Below are 19,827 nucleotides of genomic sequence, written 5' to 3'. Positions count from 1 at the left end.
CCACAAACCAAACAGTACCGTGTGGCCAAAACACTCACATGGAAACAAACACCCACAACCCAAACAGTACCGTGTGGCCAAAACACTTACATGGAAACAAACACCCTCAAACCAAACAGCACCGTGTGGCCCAAACACTCACACGGAAACAAACACCCACAACCCAAACAGTACCGTGTGGCCCAAACACTCACATGGAAACAAACACCCACAACCCAAACAGTATCGTGTGACCCAAACACTCACACGGAAACAAACACCCACAACCCAAACAGTACCGTGTGGCCAAAACACTCACATGGAAACAAACACCCTCAAACCAAACAGCACCGTGTGGCCCAAACACTCACACGGAAACAAACACCCACAACCCAAACAGTACCGTGTGGCCCAAACACTCACATGGAAACAAACACCCACAACCCAAACAGTATCGTGTGACCCAAACACTCACACGGAAACAAACACCCACAACCCAAATAGTATCGTGTGGCCAAAACACTCACACGGAAACAAACACCCACAAACCAAAAGTGAAACCCAGGCTACCTAAGTATGATTCTCAATCAGAGTCAACTAACGACACCTGCCTCTGAGAACCATACTAGGCCGAACCCAAAAACCAAAATAGAAAAACAAACAGACTGCCCAGCCCAACTCACGCCCTGACCATACTAAAACAAAGACAAAAATAACAGAACGTGACAATCAAATAAAATTGTATTAGTCACATGCGCCGAATACAACAGTGAAATGCTGAATACAACAGGTATTTCACCTTACAGTGAAATGTTACGAGGCCCTAACCAAAATACAGATAAGAATAAGAAATTAAAGTAACAAGTAATTAAAGGGCAGCAGTAAAATAACAATAGTGAGACGATATACAGGGGGCAACAGGAACAGAGTCAATGTGCAGAGGGCACCGGTTAGTTGAGGTAATATGTACATGTAGGTAGAGTTATTAAAGTGACTATGCATAGATGATAACAACAGAGAGTAGCAGCGGTGTAAAAGGGGGAGACAAGGCAAATAGTCTGGGCAGCCATTTCATTAGATGTTCAAGAGTCTTCGGGGTAGAAGCTGTTTAGAAGCCTCTTGGACCTAGACTTGGCGCTTGCCGTGCAGTATCAGAGAGAACAGTCTATGACTGGGGTGGCTGGAGTCTTTGACAATTTTTTGGGATCTTCCTCTGACACCGCCTGGTATAGAGGTCCTGGATGGCAGGAAGCTTGGCCCCAGTGATGTACTGGGCCGTACGCAGTACCCTCTGTAGTGCCTTGCGGTCGGCGGCTGAGCAGTTTCCATACCAGGCAGTGATGCAACCAGTCAGGATGCTCTCGATGGTGCAGCTGTAGAACCCTTTGACGATCTGAGGACCCATGACAAATCTTTTCAGTCTCCTGGGGTCTTATTACATTTTTCATACTGGCCAATGATTATAAACGGTGATTCTGATTCAACCAAAAGCTTAAATAAATAAATAAATAAATAAAATAAATAAATGTTACAAAAAGAATAATACATTTATAAAAATATATAAATATATAATATTAATATATTAAATATTATAAAATATAATATATAAATATATATAATATATATAATATATATAATAAATATAATATATAAATATATAATATTAATATATTAAATATTATAAAATATAATATATAAATATATATAATATATATAATATATATAATATATATAATATATATAATATATATAATATATATAATATATATAATATATATATATAATATATATAATATATATAATAAAATATAATATATATAATATATATAATAATATATATATATAATAAATATATATATAAATATATATAATATATATAAATATATATAATATATATATATATAATATATAATATATATAATATAATATAATATAATATATAATATATATAATATATAAATATATATAATATATATAATATATATAATAAATATAATATATTATAATATATAAAAATATTAATATAATAATATAAATAAATAAATATTGTGGCCCTGGCCTGGGGGGGGGATGGAAGTTCATTCATGTAGCTAGATGTAGTAACGTTAGGGTAATGTTAACTAGCTAGCCTGGTGCACCGTGACCCATGAAAGGAGGTTTGGCTAGCGAATAAGCGATTTAGCCAGGCAGCCTAGGACAACAAAAAAATAAGAGTCATGAAACCATTTAGTCAACATGAAAGGGATGGCATTGGCTTTTCTCTCTTCTGAGTCAACATGTTGTTCTACTTGCACAAACCCACACACACACACCAGTACCATGGACAGCCACATCATATTCAGATGACATTGATTGGACTAGGTCATTTTTTGTTATCTGTTTATCATTTATTGTCACTGTGTTAGACTAAGCATAGATGAGCCTCACAGTGGAGGTGTCATAATACCCACACAACCTAGCAGTCAAACAGGAAAATGGTTCCAATAGTTTTATAGAGCCCCACAGTGGAGGTGTCATAATACCCACACAACCTAGCAGTCAAACAGGAAAATGGTTCCAATAGTTTTATAGAGCCCCACAGTGGAGGTGTCATAATACCCACACAACCTAGCAGTCAAACAGGGAAATGGTTCCAATAGTTTTATAGAGCCCCACAGTGGAGGTGTCATAATACCCACACAACCTAGCAGTCAAACAGGAAAATGGTTCCAATAGTTTTATAGAGCCCCACAGTGGAGGTGTCATAATACCCACACAACCTAGCAGTCAAACAGGAAAATGGTTCCAATAGTTTTATAGAGCCCCACAGTGGAGGTGTCATAATACCCACACAACCTAGCAGTCAAACAGGGAAATGGTTCCAATAGTTTTATAGAGCCCCACAGTGGAGGTGTCATAATACCCACACAACCTAGCAGTCAAACAGGGAAATGGTTCCAATAGTTTTATAGAGCCCCACAGTGGAGGTGTCATAATACCCACACAACCTAGCAGTCAAACAGGAAAATGGTTCCAATAGTTTTATAGAGCCCCACAGTGGAGGTGTCATAATACCCACACAACCTAGCAGTCAAACAGGAAAATGGTTCCAATAGTTTTATAGAGCCCCACAGTGGAGGTGTCATAATACCCACACAACCTAGCAGTCAAACAGGGAAATGGTTCCAATCGTTTTTTTTTCCCCACCACTCATTTTTCCCAATAGAGAATTTTAGAATAAGAATAAGGGCTGTGTTTAGTGAAGTCTTACCCTGGTGCGTGACATTTTCATAACCATGGAAATCTCTCTTTGACAAGGTGACTTTTATCAATAAATCGGGTCTATTCATATCCAAAAATACTTATTACCATCAAAGTAGACATCATACAAAACTACAAATCCCTGCAAGCTCACGCCATCTCTAGCTGACACTTTTGCTAACAGTTATCGTGTCAAATTTAAACTTGCACAAAAAAACAGTTCACAAAATTGAATATAAATTTAAAGAGTTTACTGAATTTATCCATCACTAAATTGAGTTAATCTCTGGATGAACTATCTAATGTTCTTACCTTCGCCTCGATTCAGCCATCTCGTTCAGATCATCATGGCATTAGTTGTTCTTTATGACACATTAGTAACTAATTAGCATGACATTTTTGGTAAATACAACAACAGCACCTATTTTACTGGTTTCTAAAAATCCACCATGGGGAAAAAATGAATGGTGGAAAAACTATTGGAACCATTTCCTTGTTTGACCGCTAGGTTTTTGTGGTATTAAATCAAATCAAATAGTTTTTTTTTTGTCACATGTGTAGACCTAATGAACAACAAGCCATTAACAGTTCAAAATATAATACATGTACAAATAAATAAGTACAACATTTAAGACACATTTTTAAAGAGCAGCAGTAAAATAACAGAGGCGAGGCTATGTACAGAGGGTATGTGAGGAGACACTGGTTAGTCGAGGTAATTGAGGTAATATGTACATGAAGGTAGAGTTTAAGTGACTATATATAGATAATTAACAGAGAGAAGCATTAGCGTAAAAGAGGCAGGAAGGGTTGGGGGGGGGGGAGGGGGGGCGTATTGTCTGGGCAGCCATTTGATTAGCTGTTCAGGAGTCAAGAAAACTTTTTGGACCTCGACTTGGTACTCTGGTATTATGACTCATACGGTGGTACTCTATGGTGGTAGAATAGTGGAGGAAGCACCTGTTTTCTTTGCGACTTGCGGTAACTCTCCATGTTTCTAAATCAGTAGTTGTTTAGTAGTCTGAAAATATCGTTAACATTCACCTTATTTCACCATGCTCTAGGCCATGATTACAGTGCCTTGCAAAAGTATTCATCCCCCTTGGCATTTGTTCTATGTTGTTGGGTTACAACCTGTAATTTAAATGGACTTTTATTTGGATTTCATGGACATACACAAAATAGTCCAAATTGGTGAAGTGAAATTTTTAAAAATTACTGAAAAAGTGGTGAGTGTATATGTATTCACCCCCTTTACATATGTATTCACCCCCTTTACATATGTATTCACCCCCTTTACATATGTATTCACCCCCTTTACATATGTATTCACCCCCTATACATATGTATTCACCCCCTTTACATATGTATTCACCCCCTTTACATATGTATTAACCCCTATACATATGTATTCACCCCCTTTACATATATATTCACCCCCTTTACATATGTATTCACCCCTTTACATATGTATTCACCCCCTTTACATATGTATTCACCCCTTTACATATGTATTCACCCCTTTACATATATATTCACCCCTTTACATATGTATTCACCCCTTTACATATGTATTAACCCCTTTACATATGTATTCACCCCTTTACATATGTATTCACCCCTTTACATATGTATTCACCCCTTTACATATGTATTCACCCCCTTTACATATGTATTCACCCCTTTACATATGTATTCACCCCTTTACATATGTATTCACCCCCTTTACATATGTATTCACCCCCTTTACATATGTATTCACCCCTTTACATATGTATTAACCCCTATACATATGTATTCACCCCCTTTACATATGTATTCACCCCTTTACATATGTATTCACCCCTTTACATATGTATTCACCCCTTTACATATGTATTCACCCCTTTACATATGTATTCACCCCTTTACATATGTATTCACCCTTTACATATGTATTCACCCCTTTACATATGTATTCACCCCTTTACATATGTATTCACCCCTTTACATATGTATTCACCCCCTTTACATATGTATTCACCCCTTTACATATGTATTCACCCCCTTTACATATGTATTCACCCCTTTACATATGTATTCACCCCTTTACATATGTATTAACCCCCTATACATATGTATTCACCCCTTTACATATGTATTCACCCCCTTTACATATGTATTCACCCCTTTACATATGTATTCACCCCCTTTACATATGTATTCACCCCCTTTACATATGTATTCACCCCCTTTACATATGTATTCACTCCCTTTACATATGTATTCACTCCCTTTACATATGTATTCACCCCCTTTACATATGTATTCACCCCTTTACATATGTATTCACCCCCTTTACATATGTATTAACCCCCTATACATATGTATTCACTCCCTTTACATATGTATTCACCCCTATACATATGTATTAACCCCTATACATATGTATTCACCCTTTACACCCCTTTACATATGTATTCACCCCTTTACATATGTATTCATATGTATTCACCCCTTTACATATGTATTCACCCCTTTACATATGTATTCACCCCCTTTACATATGTATTCACCCCCTTTACATATGTATTCACTCCCTTTACATATGTATTCACCCCTTTACATATGTATTCACTCCCTTTACATATGTATTCACCCCCTTTACATATGTATTCACTCCCTTTACATATGTATTCACCCCCTTTACATATGTATTCACCCCTTTACATATGTATTCACCCCCTTTACATATGTATTCACCCCATTTACATATGTATTCACCCCCTTTACATATGTATTCACCCCCTTTACATATGTATTAACCCCTATACATATGTATTCACCCCTTTACATATGTATTCACCCCTTTACATATGTATTCACCCCCTTTACATATGTATTCACCCCCTTTACATATGTATTCACCCCTTTACATATGTATTCACCCTTTACATATGTATTCACCCCTTTACATATGTATTCACCCCCTTTACATATGTATTCACCCCCTTTACATATGTATTCACCCCTTTACATATGTATTCACCCCCTATACATATTATTCATATGTATTCACCCTTTACATATGTATTCACCCCCTTTACATATGTATTCACCCCTTTACATATGTATTCACCCCCTTTACATATGTATTCACCCCCTTTACATATGTATTCACCCCTTTACATATGTATTAACCCCCTTTACATATGTATTCACCCCCTTTACATATGTATTCACCCCTTTACATATGTATTCACCCCCTTACATATGTATTCACCCCCTTTACATATGTATTCACCCCTTTACATATGTATTCACCCCCTTTACATATGTATTCACCCCCTTTACATATGTATTCACCCCCTTTGCTGTGAAGCCCCTAAATAAGATCTGGTGCAACCAATTACCTTCAGAAGTCACAGAATTAGATCAATAATGTCCACCTGTGTGCAATCTAAGTGTCACATGATCTGTCACATGATCTCAGTATACACACACCTGTTCTGAAAGGCCCCAGAGTCTGCAACACCACTAAGCAAGAGGCACCACCAAGCAAGGCCACCAAACAAGCGACACCATGAAGACCAAGGAGCTCTCCAAACAGGTCAGGGACAAAGTTGTGGAGAAGTACAGATCAGGGTTGGGTTAATAAAAAAAATCTGAACCCCTGAACATCCCACTGAGCACCATTAAATCCATTATTAAAAAATGGAAAGAATATGGCACCACAACAAACCTGCCAAGAGAGGGCCGCCCAGCAAAACTCTTAGACCAGGCAATGAGAGCATTAATCAAAGAGGCAACAAAGAGACCAAAGATAACCCTGAAGGAGCTGTAAAGCTCCACAGCGGAGATTGGAGTATCTGTCCATAGGACCACTTTAAACAGTACACTCCACAGAGCTGGGCTTTACAGAAGAGTGGTCAGAAAAAAAACGCCATTGCTTAAAGGAAAAAATGAGCAAACACGTTTGGTGTTCGCCAAAACGTATGGGAGACTCCCCAAACATATGGAAGAAGGTATTCTGGTTAGATGAGACTAAATTGAGCTCTTTGGCCACCAAGGAAAACGCTTTGTCTGGCGCAAACCCAACACCTCTCATCACCCCGCCAACTTCAAACATACACTCTGACCTGTTCAATGAGTCAAACTGATTAAAGAATCCCGCAGTACCAAAAACACCCTCCCTCTCACACACACACACACACACAGTAATTTCACAGGCTTTTTCAACTTACCTGGGAATTATTTGTAAACCATGTTTAACTTTTTCACTCTGTATTTCACCTGTTATAATTTGTACAAATAAAACTAATTAGAATCTATAGATCAGCTTGAGGTGAAACAGTCTCCAGCTAAACCCACCTCTGTTCTCTCTGTAGAGCAGCTTGAGGTAAAACCGTCTCCTGTGTGTTCAACCCACCTCTGTTCTCTCTGTAGAGCAGCTTGAGGTAAAATAGTCTACTGTCTGTTCAACCCACCTCTGTTCTCTCTGTAGAGCAGCTTGAGGTAAAACCGTCTACTGTGTGTTCAACCCACCTCTGTTCTCTCTGTAGAGCAGCTTGAGGTTCAACCCACCTCTGTTCTCTCTGTAGAGCAGCTTGAGGTAAAACAGTCTACTGTGTGTTCAACCCACCGCTGTTCTCTCTGTAGAGCAGCTTGAGGTAAAACAGTCTACTGTGTGTTCAACCCACCGCTGTTCTCTCTGTAGAGCAGCTTGAGGTGAAACAGTCTCCAGCTAAACCCACCTCTGTTCTCTCTGTAGAGCAGCTTGAGGTAAAACAGTCTACTGTGTGTTCAACCCACCTCTGTTCTCTCTGTAGAGCAGCTTGAGGTAAAACAGTCTACTGTGTGTTCAACCCACCACCACCTTGAAATACATCACCATGTACACCTCCAATTGACTCAAAGGATGTCAATTAGCCTATCAGAAGCTTCTAAAGCCATGACATAATTTTCTGGAATTTTCCAAGTTGTTTAAAGGCACAGTCAACTTAGTGTATGTATGTAAACTGACACACTGGAATTGTGATACAGTGAATTATAAGTGAAATCATCTGTCTGTAAACAATTGTTGGAAAAATTACTTGTGTCGTGCACAAAGTAGATGTCCTTACCGACTTGCCACAACTATAATTTGTTAATAAGACATTTGTAGCGAGGTTGAAATACACTTAGGTTGGAGTCATTACAAATTGTATGTCAACTTTTGACAACAACTGTAATATTAACAGACATGGTTATATTTACCTGTAGAATGGGTAAACCTGTAGAATGGGTAAACCTGTGGCTAACATTGCTGCGGTTGGTGACTTTCAGTCTGTCCTGCCCTCTCCACCTCGTTCACTGCTACCTGTTCAACCTGTTCAACCTGCTTAACCTGCTCATCCTGTTCAACCTGCTTAACCTGCTCATCCTGTTCAACCTGCTTAACCTGCTCATCCTGTTCAACCTGCTTAACCTGCTCATCCTGTTCAACCTGCTTAACCTGCTCATCCTGTTCAACCTGCTTAACCTGCTCATCCTGTTCAACCTGCTTAACCTGCTCATCCTGTTCAACCTGCTTAACCTGCTCATCCTGTTCAACCTGCTTAACCTGCTCATCCTGTTCAACCTGCTTAACCTGCTAGTCCTGCTCCACCTGCTTAACCTGCTCATCCTGTTCAACCTGCTTAACCTGCTCATCCTGTTCAACCTGCTTAACCTGCTCATCCTGTTCAACCTGCTTAACCTGCTCATCCTGTTCAACCTGCTTAACCTGCTCATCCTGTTCAACCTGCTTAACCTGCTCATCCTGTTCAACCTGCTTAACCTGCTAGTCCTGCTCCACCTGCTTAACCTGCTCATCCTGTTCAACATGCTTAACCTGCTCATCCTGTTCAACCTGCTTAACCTGCTCATCCTGTTCAACCTGCTTAACCTGCTCATCCTGTTCAACCTGCTTAACCTGCTCATCCTTTTCAACCTGCTTAACCTGCTCATCCTGTTCAACCTGCTTAACCTGCTAGTCCTGCTCAACCTGCTTAACCTGCTCATCCTGTTCAACCTGCTTAACCTGCTTAACCTGCTTAACCTGCTCAACCTGCTTAACCTGCTAGTCCTGCTCAACCTGCTTAACCTGCTCATCCTGTTCAACCTGCTTAACCTGCTAGTCCTGTTCAACCTGCTTAACCTGCTCATCCTGTTCAACCTGCTTAACCTGCTTAACCTGCTTAACCTGCTCAACCTGCTTAACCTGCTTGTCCTGTTCAACCTGCTTAACCTGTTCAACCTGCTTAACCTGCTCGTCCTGTTTGACCTGTTCAACCTGCTCAACCTGCTTAACCTGCTCATCCTGTTCAACCTGCTTAACCTGCTTGTCCTGTTCAACCTGCTTAACCTGTTTAACCTGCTTAACCTGCTCATCCTGTTCAACCTGCTTAACCTGCTTAACCTGCTTGTCCTGTTCAATCTGCTTAACCTGCTCAACCTGCTTAACCTGCTTAACCTTTTCAACCTGCTTAACCTGCTCATCCTTTTCAACCTGCTTAACCTGCTCATCCTGTTCAACCTGCTTAACCTGCTAGTCCTGCTCAACCTGCTTAACCTGCTCATCCTGTTCAACCTGCTTAACCTGCTTAACCTGCTTAACCTGCTCAACCTGCTTAACCTGCTAGTCCTGCTCAACCTGCTTAACCTGCTCATCCTGTTCAACCTGCTTAACCTGCTCGTCCTGTTCAACCTGCTTTAACCTGCTAGTCCTGCTCAACCTGCTTAACCTGCTCATCCTGTTCAAGCTGCTTAACCTGCTTAACCTGCTCGTCCTGCTCAACCTGCTTAACCTGCTCGTCCTGCTCAACCTGCTTAACCTGCTAGTCCTGCTCAACCTGCTCGCTTTTCTGCCTCTCTTGGAGGATGTTGAGAATATCCATATTTTCTCTGAGTGACATGCTGAGTGATGACATTGACATCTAACCAGTGCTGTAGGGGTGGGGGAGGGATTAAGGGTCCACTGCATTGTGAAATCACAGCAGTCACTCCAGGGCTTCTTGCTGTGCCTGCTACTTCCTAGTGCAGGATATTGGATTGTTTATTTTTGTCTTAAAAATGTGTCAGTAAAACTTAAATGTTACACGGCATTGTGGGGTTATGTAATCTCAAATCCGACTGGATAAAATCAAATATAAAATACTTGTTCTTAAAAAGAAAGTAATTTTCATTGTTCTACTCCTGTCGAATCCGCATCCATCCTGTGTTCCAGATGGAGGATATGCAGTGGCCGGACGGACAGACAGAGATCCCCAGCTCTGTGTGCAGTCAGCCCTGCAAGACAGGACAGAGGAAGAAGGCAGTGAAAGGCATGCCGTGTTGCTGGCACTGTGAACCCTGTGATGGCTACCAGTACCAGTATGATGAAACATCCTGCAAGCTGTGCTCCTACAGCATGATGCCCAACCCCAACAGGTGACAGACAGGAACACTGTAGACATAACTTTAAGACTTGCCAAAATTACACACACATTCCCAAAATTCCCAGGGATTTCTGGAAGACCTGGGAATATTGGGAAAGTTTCAGGAATTGTTCAACCCTAGATAATTCTATAACGTTGATACAGTAGTATTATAAAAAAAAAAGTTTTACAGTACAATACTGCTTGACGTCTTGTCGTCTGTATGTGTATTTTCTAAATTGTCAAATTAAATTAAACTTAATAAATCAATCAATCTATTAAAAGGACGGCATGTCAGCCCATCCCCATCGTGAAGCTGGAGTGGCACTCCCCTTGGGCAGTGATCCCCGTCTTCCTCGCCATGCTGGGCATCATCGCCACCATCTTCGTCATGGCAACCTTCATCCGCTACAATGACACGCCCATTGTCCGTGCGTCGGGCCGTGAACTGAGCTATGTCCTCCTCACCGGGATCTTCCTCTGTTACATTATCACCTTCGTCATGATCGCCAAGCCCGACGTCGCCATATGCTCGTTCCGCCGGATCTTCCTGGGTCTGGGCATGTGCATCAGCTACGCCGCGTTACTCACCAAGACCAACCGGATCTACCGAATCTTTGAAGAAGGTAAGACGTCTGTGACGGCACCCAGGCTGATCAGCCCGACCTCTCAGCTGGCCATCACCTCTTCCCTAATTTCCGCTCAGCTACTGGGTGTGTTCGTCTGGTTCGGTGTGGATCCCCCTAACACCATCATCGACTACGACGAACAGAAGACATTCAACTCAGACCAGGCTAGAGGAGTGTTGAAATGTGACATCACGGATCTGCAGATTATCTGCTCGCTGGGTTATAGCATCCTACTCATGGTCACGTGCACGGTGTACGCCATCAAGACGCGGGGCGTCCCGGAGAACTTTAACGAGGCCAAGCCCATTGGATTCACGATGTATACCACCTGTATCGTCTGGCTAGCCTTCATTCCCATCTTCTTCGGGACAGCTCAGTCTGCAGAAAAGGTAAGGTTGATTTCAGATTGTTTCCTATTGATTCATTATTATAATAATAATGGGCCTAAGTCTAGTCCTGGAATAAAAAACGTAATATTCTCCATTGAAAGTGTTTCTTTGTCCAAGACTAGGTTTAAACTGTGTCTGGGTAACCAGCCAATTAAGTCATATTGGATAACTTTCATTTTAGCACTGAGTGGAAGTTACCCGGTGGCAGATGGCCTATTTACTTGCACACTTTAATATTGGTTGCACCAATGTGCCAACCCACAACTTGGAAAATTAGACAGAACCTTTGATTTTATATTAGACCGGTGACAGGAACTAAGCCATTAGACGTGACTTCCTACTTCACAGTAGGGCCATTATTTTTTTAGTATTTTTTTGGCAGAAATGTCTTCTTGAACATGTTGCTTAAATTACAAACTTGTATGGGGTCATTAATAAATATGAATACAATTTTTTAAATGATGAGTTTAGCCAAGGAAAAAGCACTGAGCTATACAGGGAGAAAGACAGAATCCATCCTGGCTAGTCCTGATTGGCTGAGATAATGGAGTTGTTGGACATGCCGTGAGCATTCCTGATTGGTCTGTGATGTCACAGGGTTCTTTCTATAATAGATTGGGGGGGGGGGGGTTCCCTTGGTCATAACATAGATCATCTTTGCAACCGCAGATATTTGGAAAGATATAGTTTTGTACAACTGGAGAAGTGTTGCTCTCAAAAACATTGTTGCCCTGAATTTAGCGGACTACTTTCTGACTCACACGCGTTGACGTGTGGTTGGTTTAAAAGACAGATGGGTCTAAGACTTAAGAATGATGAATCGGGCTCTCCCGGGTGGCGCAGTGGTTAAGGGCGCTGTACTGCAGCGCCAGCTGTGCAATCAGAGTCCCTGGGTTCGCGCCCAGGCTCTGTCGTAACCGGCCGCGACCGGGAGGTCTGTGGGGTGACGCACAATTGGCCTAGCGTCGCCCGGGTTAGGGAGGGCTTGGTTGGTAGGGGTGTCCTTGTCTCATCGCGCACCAGCGACTCCTGTGGTGGGCTGGGCGCAGTGTGCGCTAGCCAAGGTGGCCCGGTGCACGGTGTTTCCTCCGGCTGGATTCCGGGTTGGATGCTCACTGTGTTAAGAAGCAGTGCGGCTTGGTTGGGTTGTGTATCGGAGGACGCATGACTTTCAACCTTCGTCTCTAACTGAGCCCGTACGGGAGTTGTAGCGATGAGACAAGATAGTAGCTACTAAACAATTGGATACCACGAAATTGGGGTGAAAAAGGGGTAAAATTCAAAAATAAATAAATAAAAATGATGAAACGTAAACGTAAATAACATCTTTCAAAGGGTATTTTATTGTCTCTTAACTAAAGCTAAAGCAAGTTTATCAACTTTTAAAGCAGCACGGCATAACCATATTTCCCTCAACTACAGTGGATAAGAAATTAACTTACATTTGCTATTAGCCTCAATAGAGACATTCAGACATATGGCATATTGCTGTTTGTGTCAGTTTGATCTCAAATTCCATGTCCAGGCCATGAACAGTCTGATGTTGCTATAATTGGTCTGTTCGCTAGCTGAAGGCAATCTAGACTCTCTTTAACCTCTGTAGCTATAAGAGGATCAGCTGTGGCTTATCCAAGGTTGCGTCCAAAACGTTCACCCCGTTCCCTTTATAGTGCACTACTTTGAACCAGGGCACATAGTGCTTTTTGGGATACAGATTGTTTCTGAAATGAATGAAATCATCAGAAATAATAAGCTATAATATGGCTGCATGGCGATGGTACATTTTTTTTTATTTTTATTAATTGCTGGTGTAAGTTCATTTCTATATAAACCATGTTTGATTATCTGACTTTTTGTCATCATCGTGGTTGTTTGTCTTTCTTGACCACTGGCTGTGTTGTTTCCGTCTTGTCTTGCTAGTTGGCCTTAAAACCAATTACGTCTGAGGAAATGGAAAACTACAACACCTGGTATGTGGAATACAGGTGTAGTGAAGCTGGCTGTGAGATTGCCTTTGTTCAATCCAATCACAGTGTAGTCAGAGACTCAGTTTAATTTAACCATCTGTTTTATCAGTGGTACAATAGATCATATTATTATCAGTGGTGGACTGGCCTTCTGGCATTTCGGGCAAATGTATTGCCTTTCCTCTCTTATCCTACCTCATTTCCACATGCTGTATATAGATTTTCTACTGTGTAATTGATTGTATGTTTGTTTATTTCCATGTGTAACTCTGTGTTGTTGTATGTGTCGAACTGCTTTGCTTTATTCTTGGCCAGGTTGCAGTTGTAAATGAGATATTGTTCTCAACCAGCCTACCTGCTTAAATAAAGGTGAAATAAATAACCATTTTAAAAACAATGTGCCAGATGGGCTAGTCCAGTTTTAACCTAGTGAGCCTGTTTAACTTGTCATTTTTTTGCATAGAAATGATCATTATCTGGCTTATAATGGGTTCCTCAAAGAATAAAAAAAATGGGCCAGTGCCTTAAAAATACCAGAGCCAATTTCTGGTCTTAGACCGCCCCTGTTTTCTATTGGATTTAGCATTTCCCAAATTCTTTTGGTGTACAAACGGCTTAAGTGCTCCCGAAAATAGGTGTTAGAAATGTACCCCGAAGCGCAACAGAAAAGGGTTCAGAAACTGAAACGATTGTGCCTTTACAAATTCCACCGGCAAACCAAAAAGGATTTGCAATGCAGCTGAAGGGCTGGCTGAGTCTAGTGAAAATGCATTTTGTTTTGTACAATAGGGTACTGTAACTGAACTACCTGCTTAATCTGTATCCGACTGGCACGCTATATCATACACTGAATATACAACACATTAGATAGACCATGTGAATCCAGTTGAAGCTATGATCCCACTTCAATCAGTGTAGATGAAGGAGAGGAGACAGGTGGTAGAAGGATTTCTAAGCCTTGAGACATTTGAGACGTGGGTTGTTACACGTGTGCCATGCAGAAAGTGAAGACAAAAAATGGTAAGTGTTTTTGGAAGTAGGTGCCAGGCGCACCGGTTTGTGTCAAGAACTACAAACAGCAGCATGGGGTTTCTTTTCTCACACTCAGTTTCCTGTGTGTATCAAGAATGGTCTACCACCTCAAAAGGGACATCCAGCCAACTTCACACAACTGTGTCAACATGGTCCAGCATCCCTGTGGAATACTTTCGACACCTTGTAGAGTCCATGCCCTGACAAATTGAGGCTGTTCTGAGGGCATAAGGGTGGAGGGGAGGGGAGGGGAGGGGAGGGGGCAACTCAATATTAGGGAGGTGTTTGGTATACTCAGTGTAGTGCACTACATTTGACCAAGGCCCTGTGGGTTCTGGTCAAAAGTAGAGCACTATATAGGGAATAGGGTGTTGATTTGGGAGCTGTATACTAAAGGTGATATGCAGCCCTGGGAAGAGAACAGAGAGGCTCATTAGGTCGACAGTTTCATATGTCCAGGGGAGCTGTGTGTGTGTGTGTGTGTGTGTGTGTGTGTGTGTGTGTGTGTGTGTGTGTCTAAGCTTGTGTGTGCGTGCATATGTCTGTGTGTGTGCTGCCTCGTGCTGTGTGAAGGCCTGACGTCAGCAGCCAGGCAGAGCCTAGGCAGGCAGGCAAGCAGGCAGGCAGGCAGCAAGCAGGCAGCAAGCAGGCAGGCACCCCAGCCCCAGCAGAGTGGAATTGTAACACCCTGGCCTTTACTGCTTGTCATTACTTACCTGGCTGAGGTCGGGCAGAAATGCTGATGACGATAGAGCAGTATTCACAAGGCCTGAAGAAAAGGGCTACCACACTCCCGCCTCTCAACCCAGCTTTCAAATTGCCTCCAGCACACAAGCACTGATGGGGCGAGTGACTGAGTGACAAGTCGTTATTATTGTCTTTCTTGTGCTATTTTTCTATTCGCTTCACGACTCCTGCATGCTTTGTTGACTATATTTGTTTCCACACTCGGGACTCTGACTCTCTATTAGTTAGACAGACTTTACATAGATTTTTTCGGGCCTCCCGTCCTATTCTAACCACCTCTTGCCAGCTTTAAAGGCGTCCGAAATGTTACCCAGCCGAAGCCGTTCGGAAAAGTTCTGCTAATATTATGCAGAAATTTTGTGACGTTTTTGTTCATTTTTGTTCCCCGTCTACTCCCCCGTCAACCAGGTTACTAACCTCCTGTCCTGGCACCCCATCATTACACACACCTGGCAACCCATCATTATGCACACCTGGCAACCCATCATTATGCACACCTGGCAACCTATCATTACGCACACCTGGCACCCATCATTACGCACACCTGGCAACCCATCATTACGCACACCTGGCAACCATTCTTTATGCACACCTGGCAACCCATCATTACGCACGCCTGGCAACCCATCATTACGCACATCTGGCAACCCATCATTACGCACACCTGGCAACCCATCATTACGCACACCTGCAACACTCATTACACACACCTGCAACACTCATTACACACACCTGGCACCACTCATTACACACACCTGCAACAGTCATTACGCACACCTGGCAACCCATCATTACGCACACCTGGCAACACTCATTACACACACCTGCAACACTCATTACACACACCTGGCAACACTCATTGAGGTTTAGGTTTTAGTGAATGATTTGTCACAAATACTCTTCATTTAAATCTCTTCATTCAAAGATTCAATCATGGACACTCTTACTGACAGTTGTGGCTGCTTTGTGTGATGTATTGTTGTCTCTACCTTCCTGCTCTTTACTGTGGTCTGTGCCCAACAATGTTTGTACCCTGTTTTGTGCTGCTGCCATGTTGTTGTCTTGTTGTGTTGCTACCATGCTGTGTTGTCACGTGATGCTATGTTCTTGTCTTAGGTCTCTCTTTATGTAGTGTTGTGTTGTCTCTCTTGTAGTGATGTGTGTTTTGTCCTATATTTATATTTCATTTATTTTTATTTTTAATCCCTGTCCCATCCATGCAGGAGGACGTTTCCCTTTCGGTAGGCGGTCATTGTAAATAAAAATTTGTTTTTAACTGACTTGCCTAGTTAAATATACATGTATTTTTTTCAATGCTTTTAGCTTTTTCTATATTTAGGATTACTTATTTATTTTATTTATTTAATAAAATGCAAATGAATTACTTAAAAATCATACAATGTGATTTTCTGGATTTTTGTTTTAGATTCCGTCCTTCACAGTTGAAGTGTACCTATGATACAAATTACAGACCTCTACATGCTTTGTAAGTAGGAAAACCTGCAAAATTGGCAGTGTATCAAATACTTGTTCTCCCCACTGTATGTAGCAGCAGACAATGATTGATAATGTCAAGAGCTGCACTGAACTCTAACAAAACATCTCCCACAATCATCTTATTATCAGTTTCTTTCAGCCAATCATCAGTCTTTTTTGTCAGTGCCGGAAATGTTGAATTTCCTATAAGGGAAGGAAATGAAAGTCAGTTGTTAATTTGTTTACTGTGAAATAGCATTGTATCCGGTCAAACACAATTATTTCCAAACGTTTACTAAGGGTCGGTAGAAAGCTGATTGGTCGGCTGTTTAAACCAGTAAAGGGTGCTTTGCTAATATTGGTTTCTGGAATTACTTTTGCTTTCCATAGATTACAGAAATGGCAAACAGGAGTGGCAATATAGTCTGAAACCCTCCTCAGTAATGTCCATCCATGTTTCAGTACCAGGTGGTTTGCCATTATTGATAGACAATAATATTTTTGTTCACCTCTTCCACATTCACTTTACCGAATTCAAAATGACATTGTCTTGTCTTTCATAATTTAGGTAAGGAAGATTGAGAGTTTGTTGTTGTAAATGAGCTAATCTTTCCAATGACAAATGTGTTAAATTAGTTGGCAATATCAGAGGGTTTCATGATGAGTGACCCATCTGATTCAATGAAGGATGGAGCGGAGTTGACCTTTTTTGCATAACGTTTCATTTAAGGTCCAAAGCTTTTATATCTTTTATATTTATTTATGCTTTATAGTCGAGTTTTGTTTAGTCACATTCTTTCACAATTTAGGTTACTTATTTAACTTATATATTAATTTAACTTATATTGACCATACTACCATTTATTCGGGAGATTATATTATTTCCATGTCCTCTCTTGCTATTTATGACAAGTAGGACAGGAGCACTAATAGACCCAGGCCGTCAGGGCCGAAAACAGTTGGCAATGTTGCTGGAGCCCCTGTGGTTAGGGTGAATCATGTCTCTTTTAAAGAGTGCTGGTTGCTCCCAGAGCAAGACAAAATTGTCACAAAAGGAGAAATTATTGTTGTTGCAAAGTTCCTTTAAAGTAAATATTTAGGCCAATGAGGCGGCTGAAACATTCCGAATCCCTTTGATATCACAGGATGGGCGGCAGCATAGCCTAGTGGTTAGAGTGTAGGGGCGGCAGCGTAGCCTAGTGGTTAGAGCGTAGGGGCGGCAGCGTAGCCTAGTGGTTAGAGCGTAGGGGCGGCAGCGTAGCCTAGTGGTTAGAGTGTAGGGGAGGCAGCGTAGCCTAGTGGTTAGAGTGTAGGGGCGGCAGCGTACCCTAGTGGTTAGAGCGTAGGGGCGGCAGCGTAGCCTAGTGGTTAGAGCGTAGGGGCGGCAGCATAGCCTAGTGGTTAGAGCGTAGGGGCGGCAGCGTAGCCTAGTGGTTAGAGCGTAGGGGCGGCAGCGTAGCCTAGTGGTTAGAGCGTAGGAGCGGCAGCGTAGCCTAGTGGTTAGAGCGTAGGAGCGGCAGCGTAGCCTAGTGGTTAGAGCGTAGGGGCGGCAGCGTAGCCTAGTGGTTAGAGCGTAGGGGCGGCAGCGTAGCCTAGTGGTTAGAGCGTTGGACTAGTAACCGGAAAGTTGCTAGTTCAAACCCCCGCACTGACAAGGTACAAAATCTGTCATTCTGCCCCTGAACAGGCAGTTAACCCACTGTTCCCAGGCCGTCATTGAGTATTCCCTTCCCTGTGCTAACCAGGGTGTTAAAAATAATGTATGTTCGAAGGTCGTTGAGAACCACTGTGAGTAATGGTGCCAATATTAGTGTAGTTGTCCAGAATTGCTGTTTCAGACACCTGGGTGACACTGGACCTTAGTTGGTCCGCAGACCACGCTTGAGTCATCGACCTGCCGAACAGTGGAAGCCGTGGGGGGAGGGTACAGTGGTCAGCTGTCGGTTCACTCTCAGGATCAGCGCTGACTCCCGGGGTCCAGAAGGTCCGTCACCAGCAGAGAAAGGCTATTTGATCGCTGGGTCGGTCTTCTAGGATATGTGGAGGCCGGCCAGACTGCCTCCCTCCTGACCTACGCCTTGCCAGAGTCCAGTCTCCCACGGGCTGAGCTGAGCATCTTACCATCTGTCCAGTGGATTGGTACAGATCCACACCATCTGGCAAATTCAAATGTGTTTTCCCTGAGCTACAGCAATGTTGGTGTATTTAGAAGACATGTTCTGCTTTTCCCGCAACCGGTATGCTAGCACTGCTAACGTTAGCCTGCTCAGTTAGCATATCGGCTAGCAGCTAACTATTAGGCTGTTTTAGCGGAATACCGGGAGACAAACTTGCGTTCCCAACAGTAAAAGCTAACTACGTAGCAGAATTCGTAGCTATCGAAAACTTCACTTTGATTAAAACTTTAGATTAAAACAATTTCATAAAAATAACTAAAAAGGGTGTAACAAGCAATCGTTGTTCAGCTGCATTCTCTGAATACTTTGTAACACTGGAATAAATGTTTCTGATTAATATCGATGAAACGTATGTCATTTTCAACCAGAGAAGTTGGTTCTCAAGTTCAGTTTGACTTTATTCTGATGATTAATAATAATTGCATTGTGAAGTTTTTAGATTTTAGCCCTTTTTATTCTCCAATATAAGCGCTTTTGAAGATTGAAGAGTGTTGTTGAAACCAGCAATGACTCATATGTAAGAGTAATACAGTAATACATTTCATTTTCAAGTCTTAAATACAGCATGCAATGTCAAAACACAAACAACTACTCTGCTTTCTATGATTCCCTTTAACAAGAAGAAACTACACTGAACTAAATAAATCTAAATAAATGCAACGTGTAAAGTGTTGGTCCAATGTTTCATGAGCTGAAATAAAAGATCCCAGAAATGTTCTATTACGCCCAAAATGCTTATTTCTCTCAAATGTGGTGCACAAATTTGTTATCATCCC

The 19,827-nt window shown here is 41.7% G+C and overlaps 1 protein-coding gene across 1 annotated transcript in view; it reads left to right on the top strand.

Moving 5' to 3' along the window:
* The window catches only part of LOC115120214 (metabotropic glutamate receptor 7-like), a 398,512-nt gene that overhangs the window by 335,822 nt on the left and 42,863 nt on the right, over window positions 1-19,827 (top strand). Inside the window, exons 8-9 of the mRNA XM_065000748.1 lie at window positions 10,445-10,647; window positions 10,920-11,652. Coding sequence (XP_064856820.1) covers window positions 10,445-10,647; window positions 10,920-11,652 — 936 coding nt within the window. The remainder of the gene's footprint in view (window positions 1-10,444; window positions 10,648-10,919; window positions 11,653-19,827) is intronic.

Source organism: Oncorhynchus nerka, linkage group LG15 (assembly GCF_034236695.1).
Source record: "Oncorhynchus nerka isolate Pitt River linkage group LG15, Oner_Uvic_2.0, whole genome shotgun sequence".
NCBI lineage: Eukaryota > Metazoa > Chordata > Actinopteri > Salmoniformes > Salmonidae > Oncorhynchus > Oncorhynchus nerka.
This window is presented reverse-complemented; position numbering and strand designations above follow the sequence as displayed.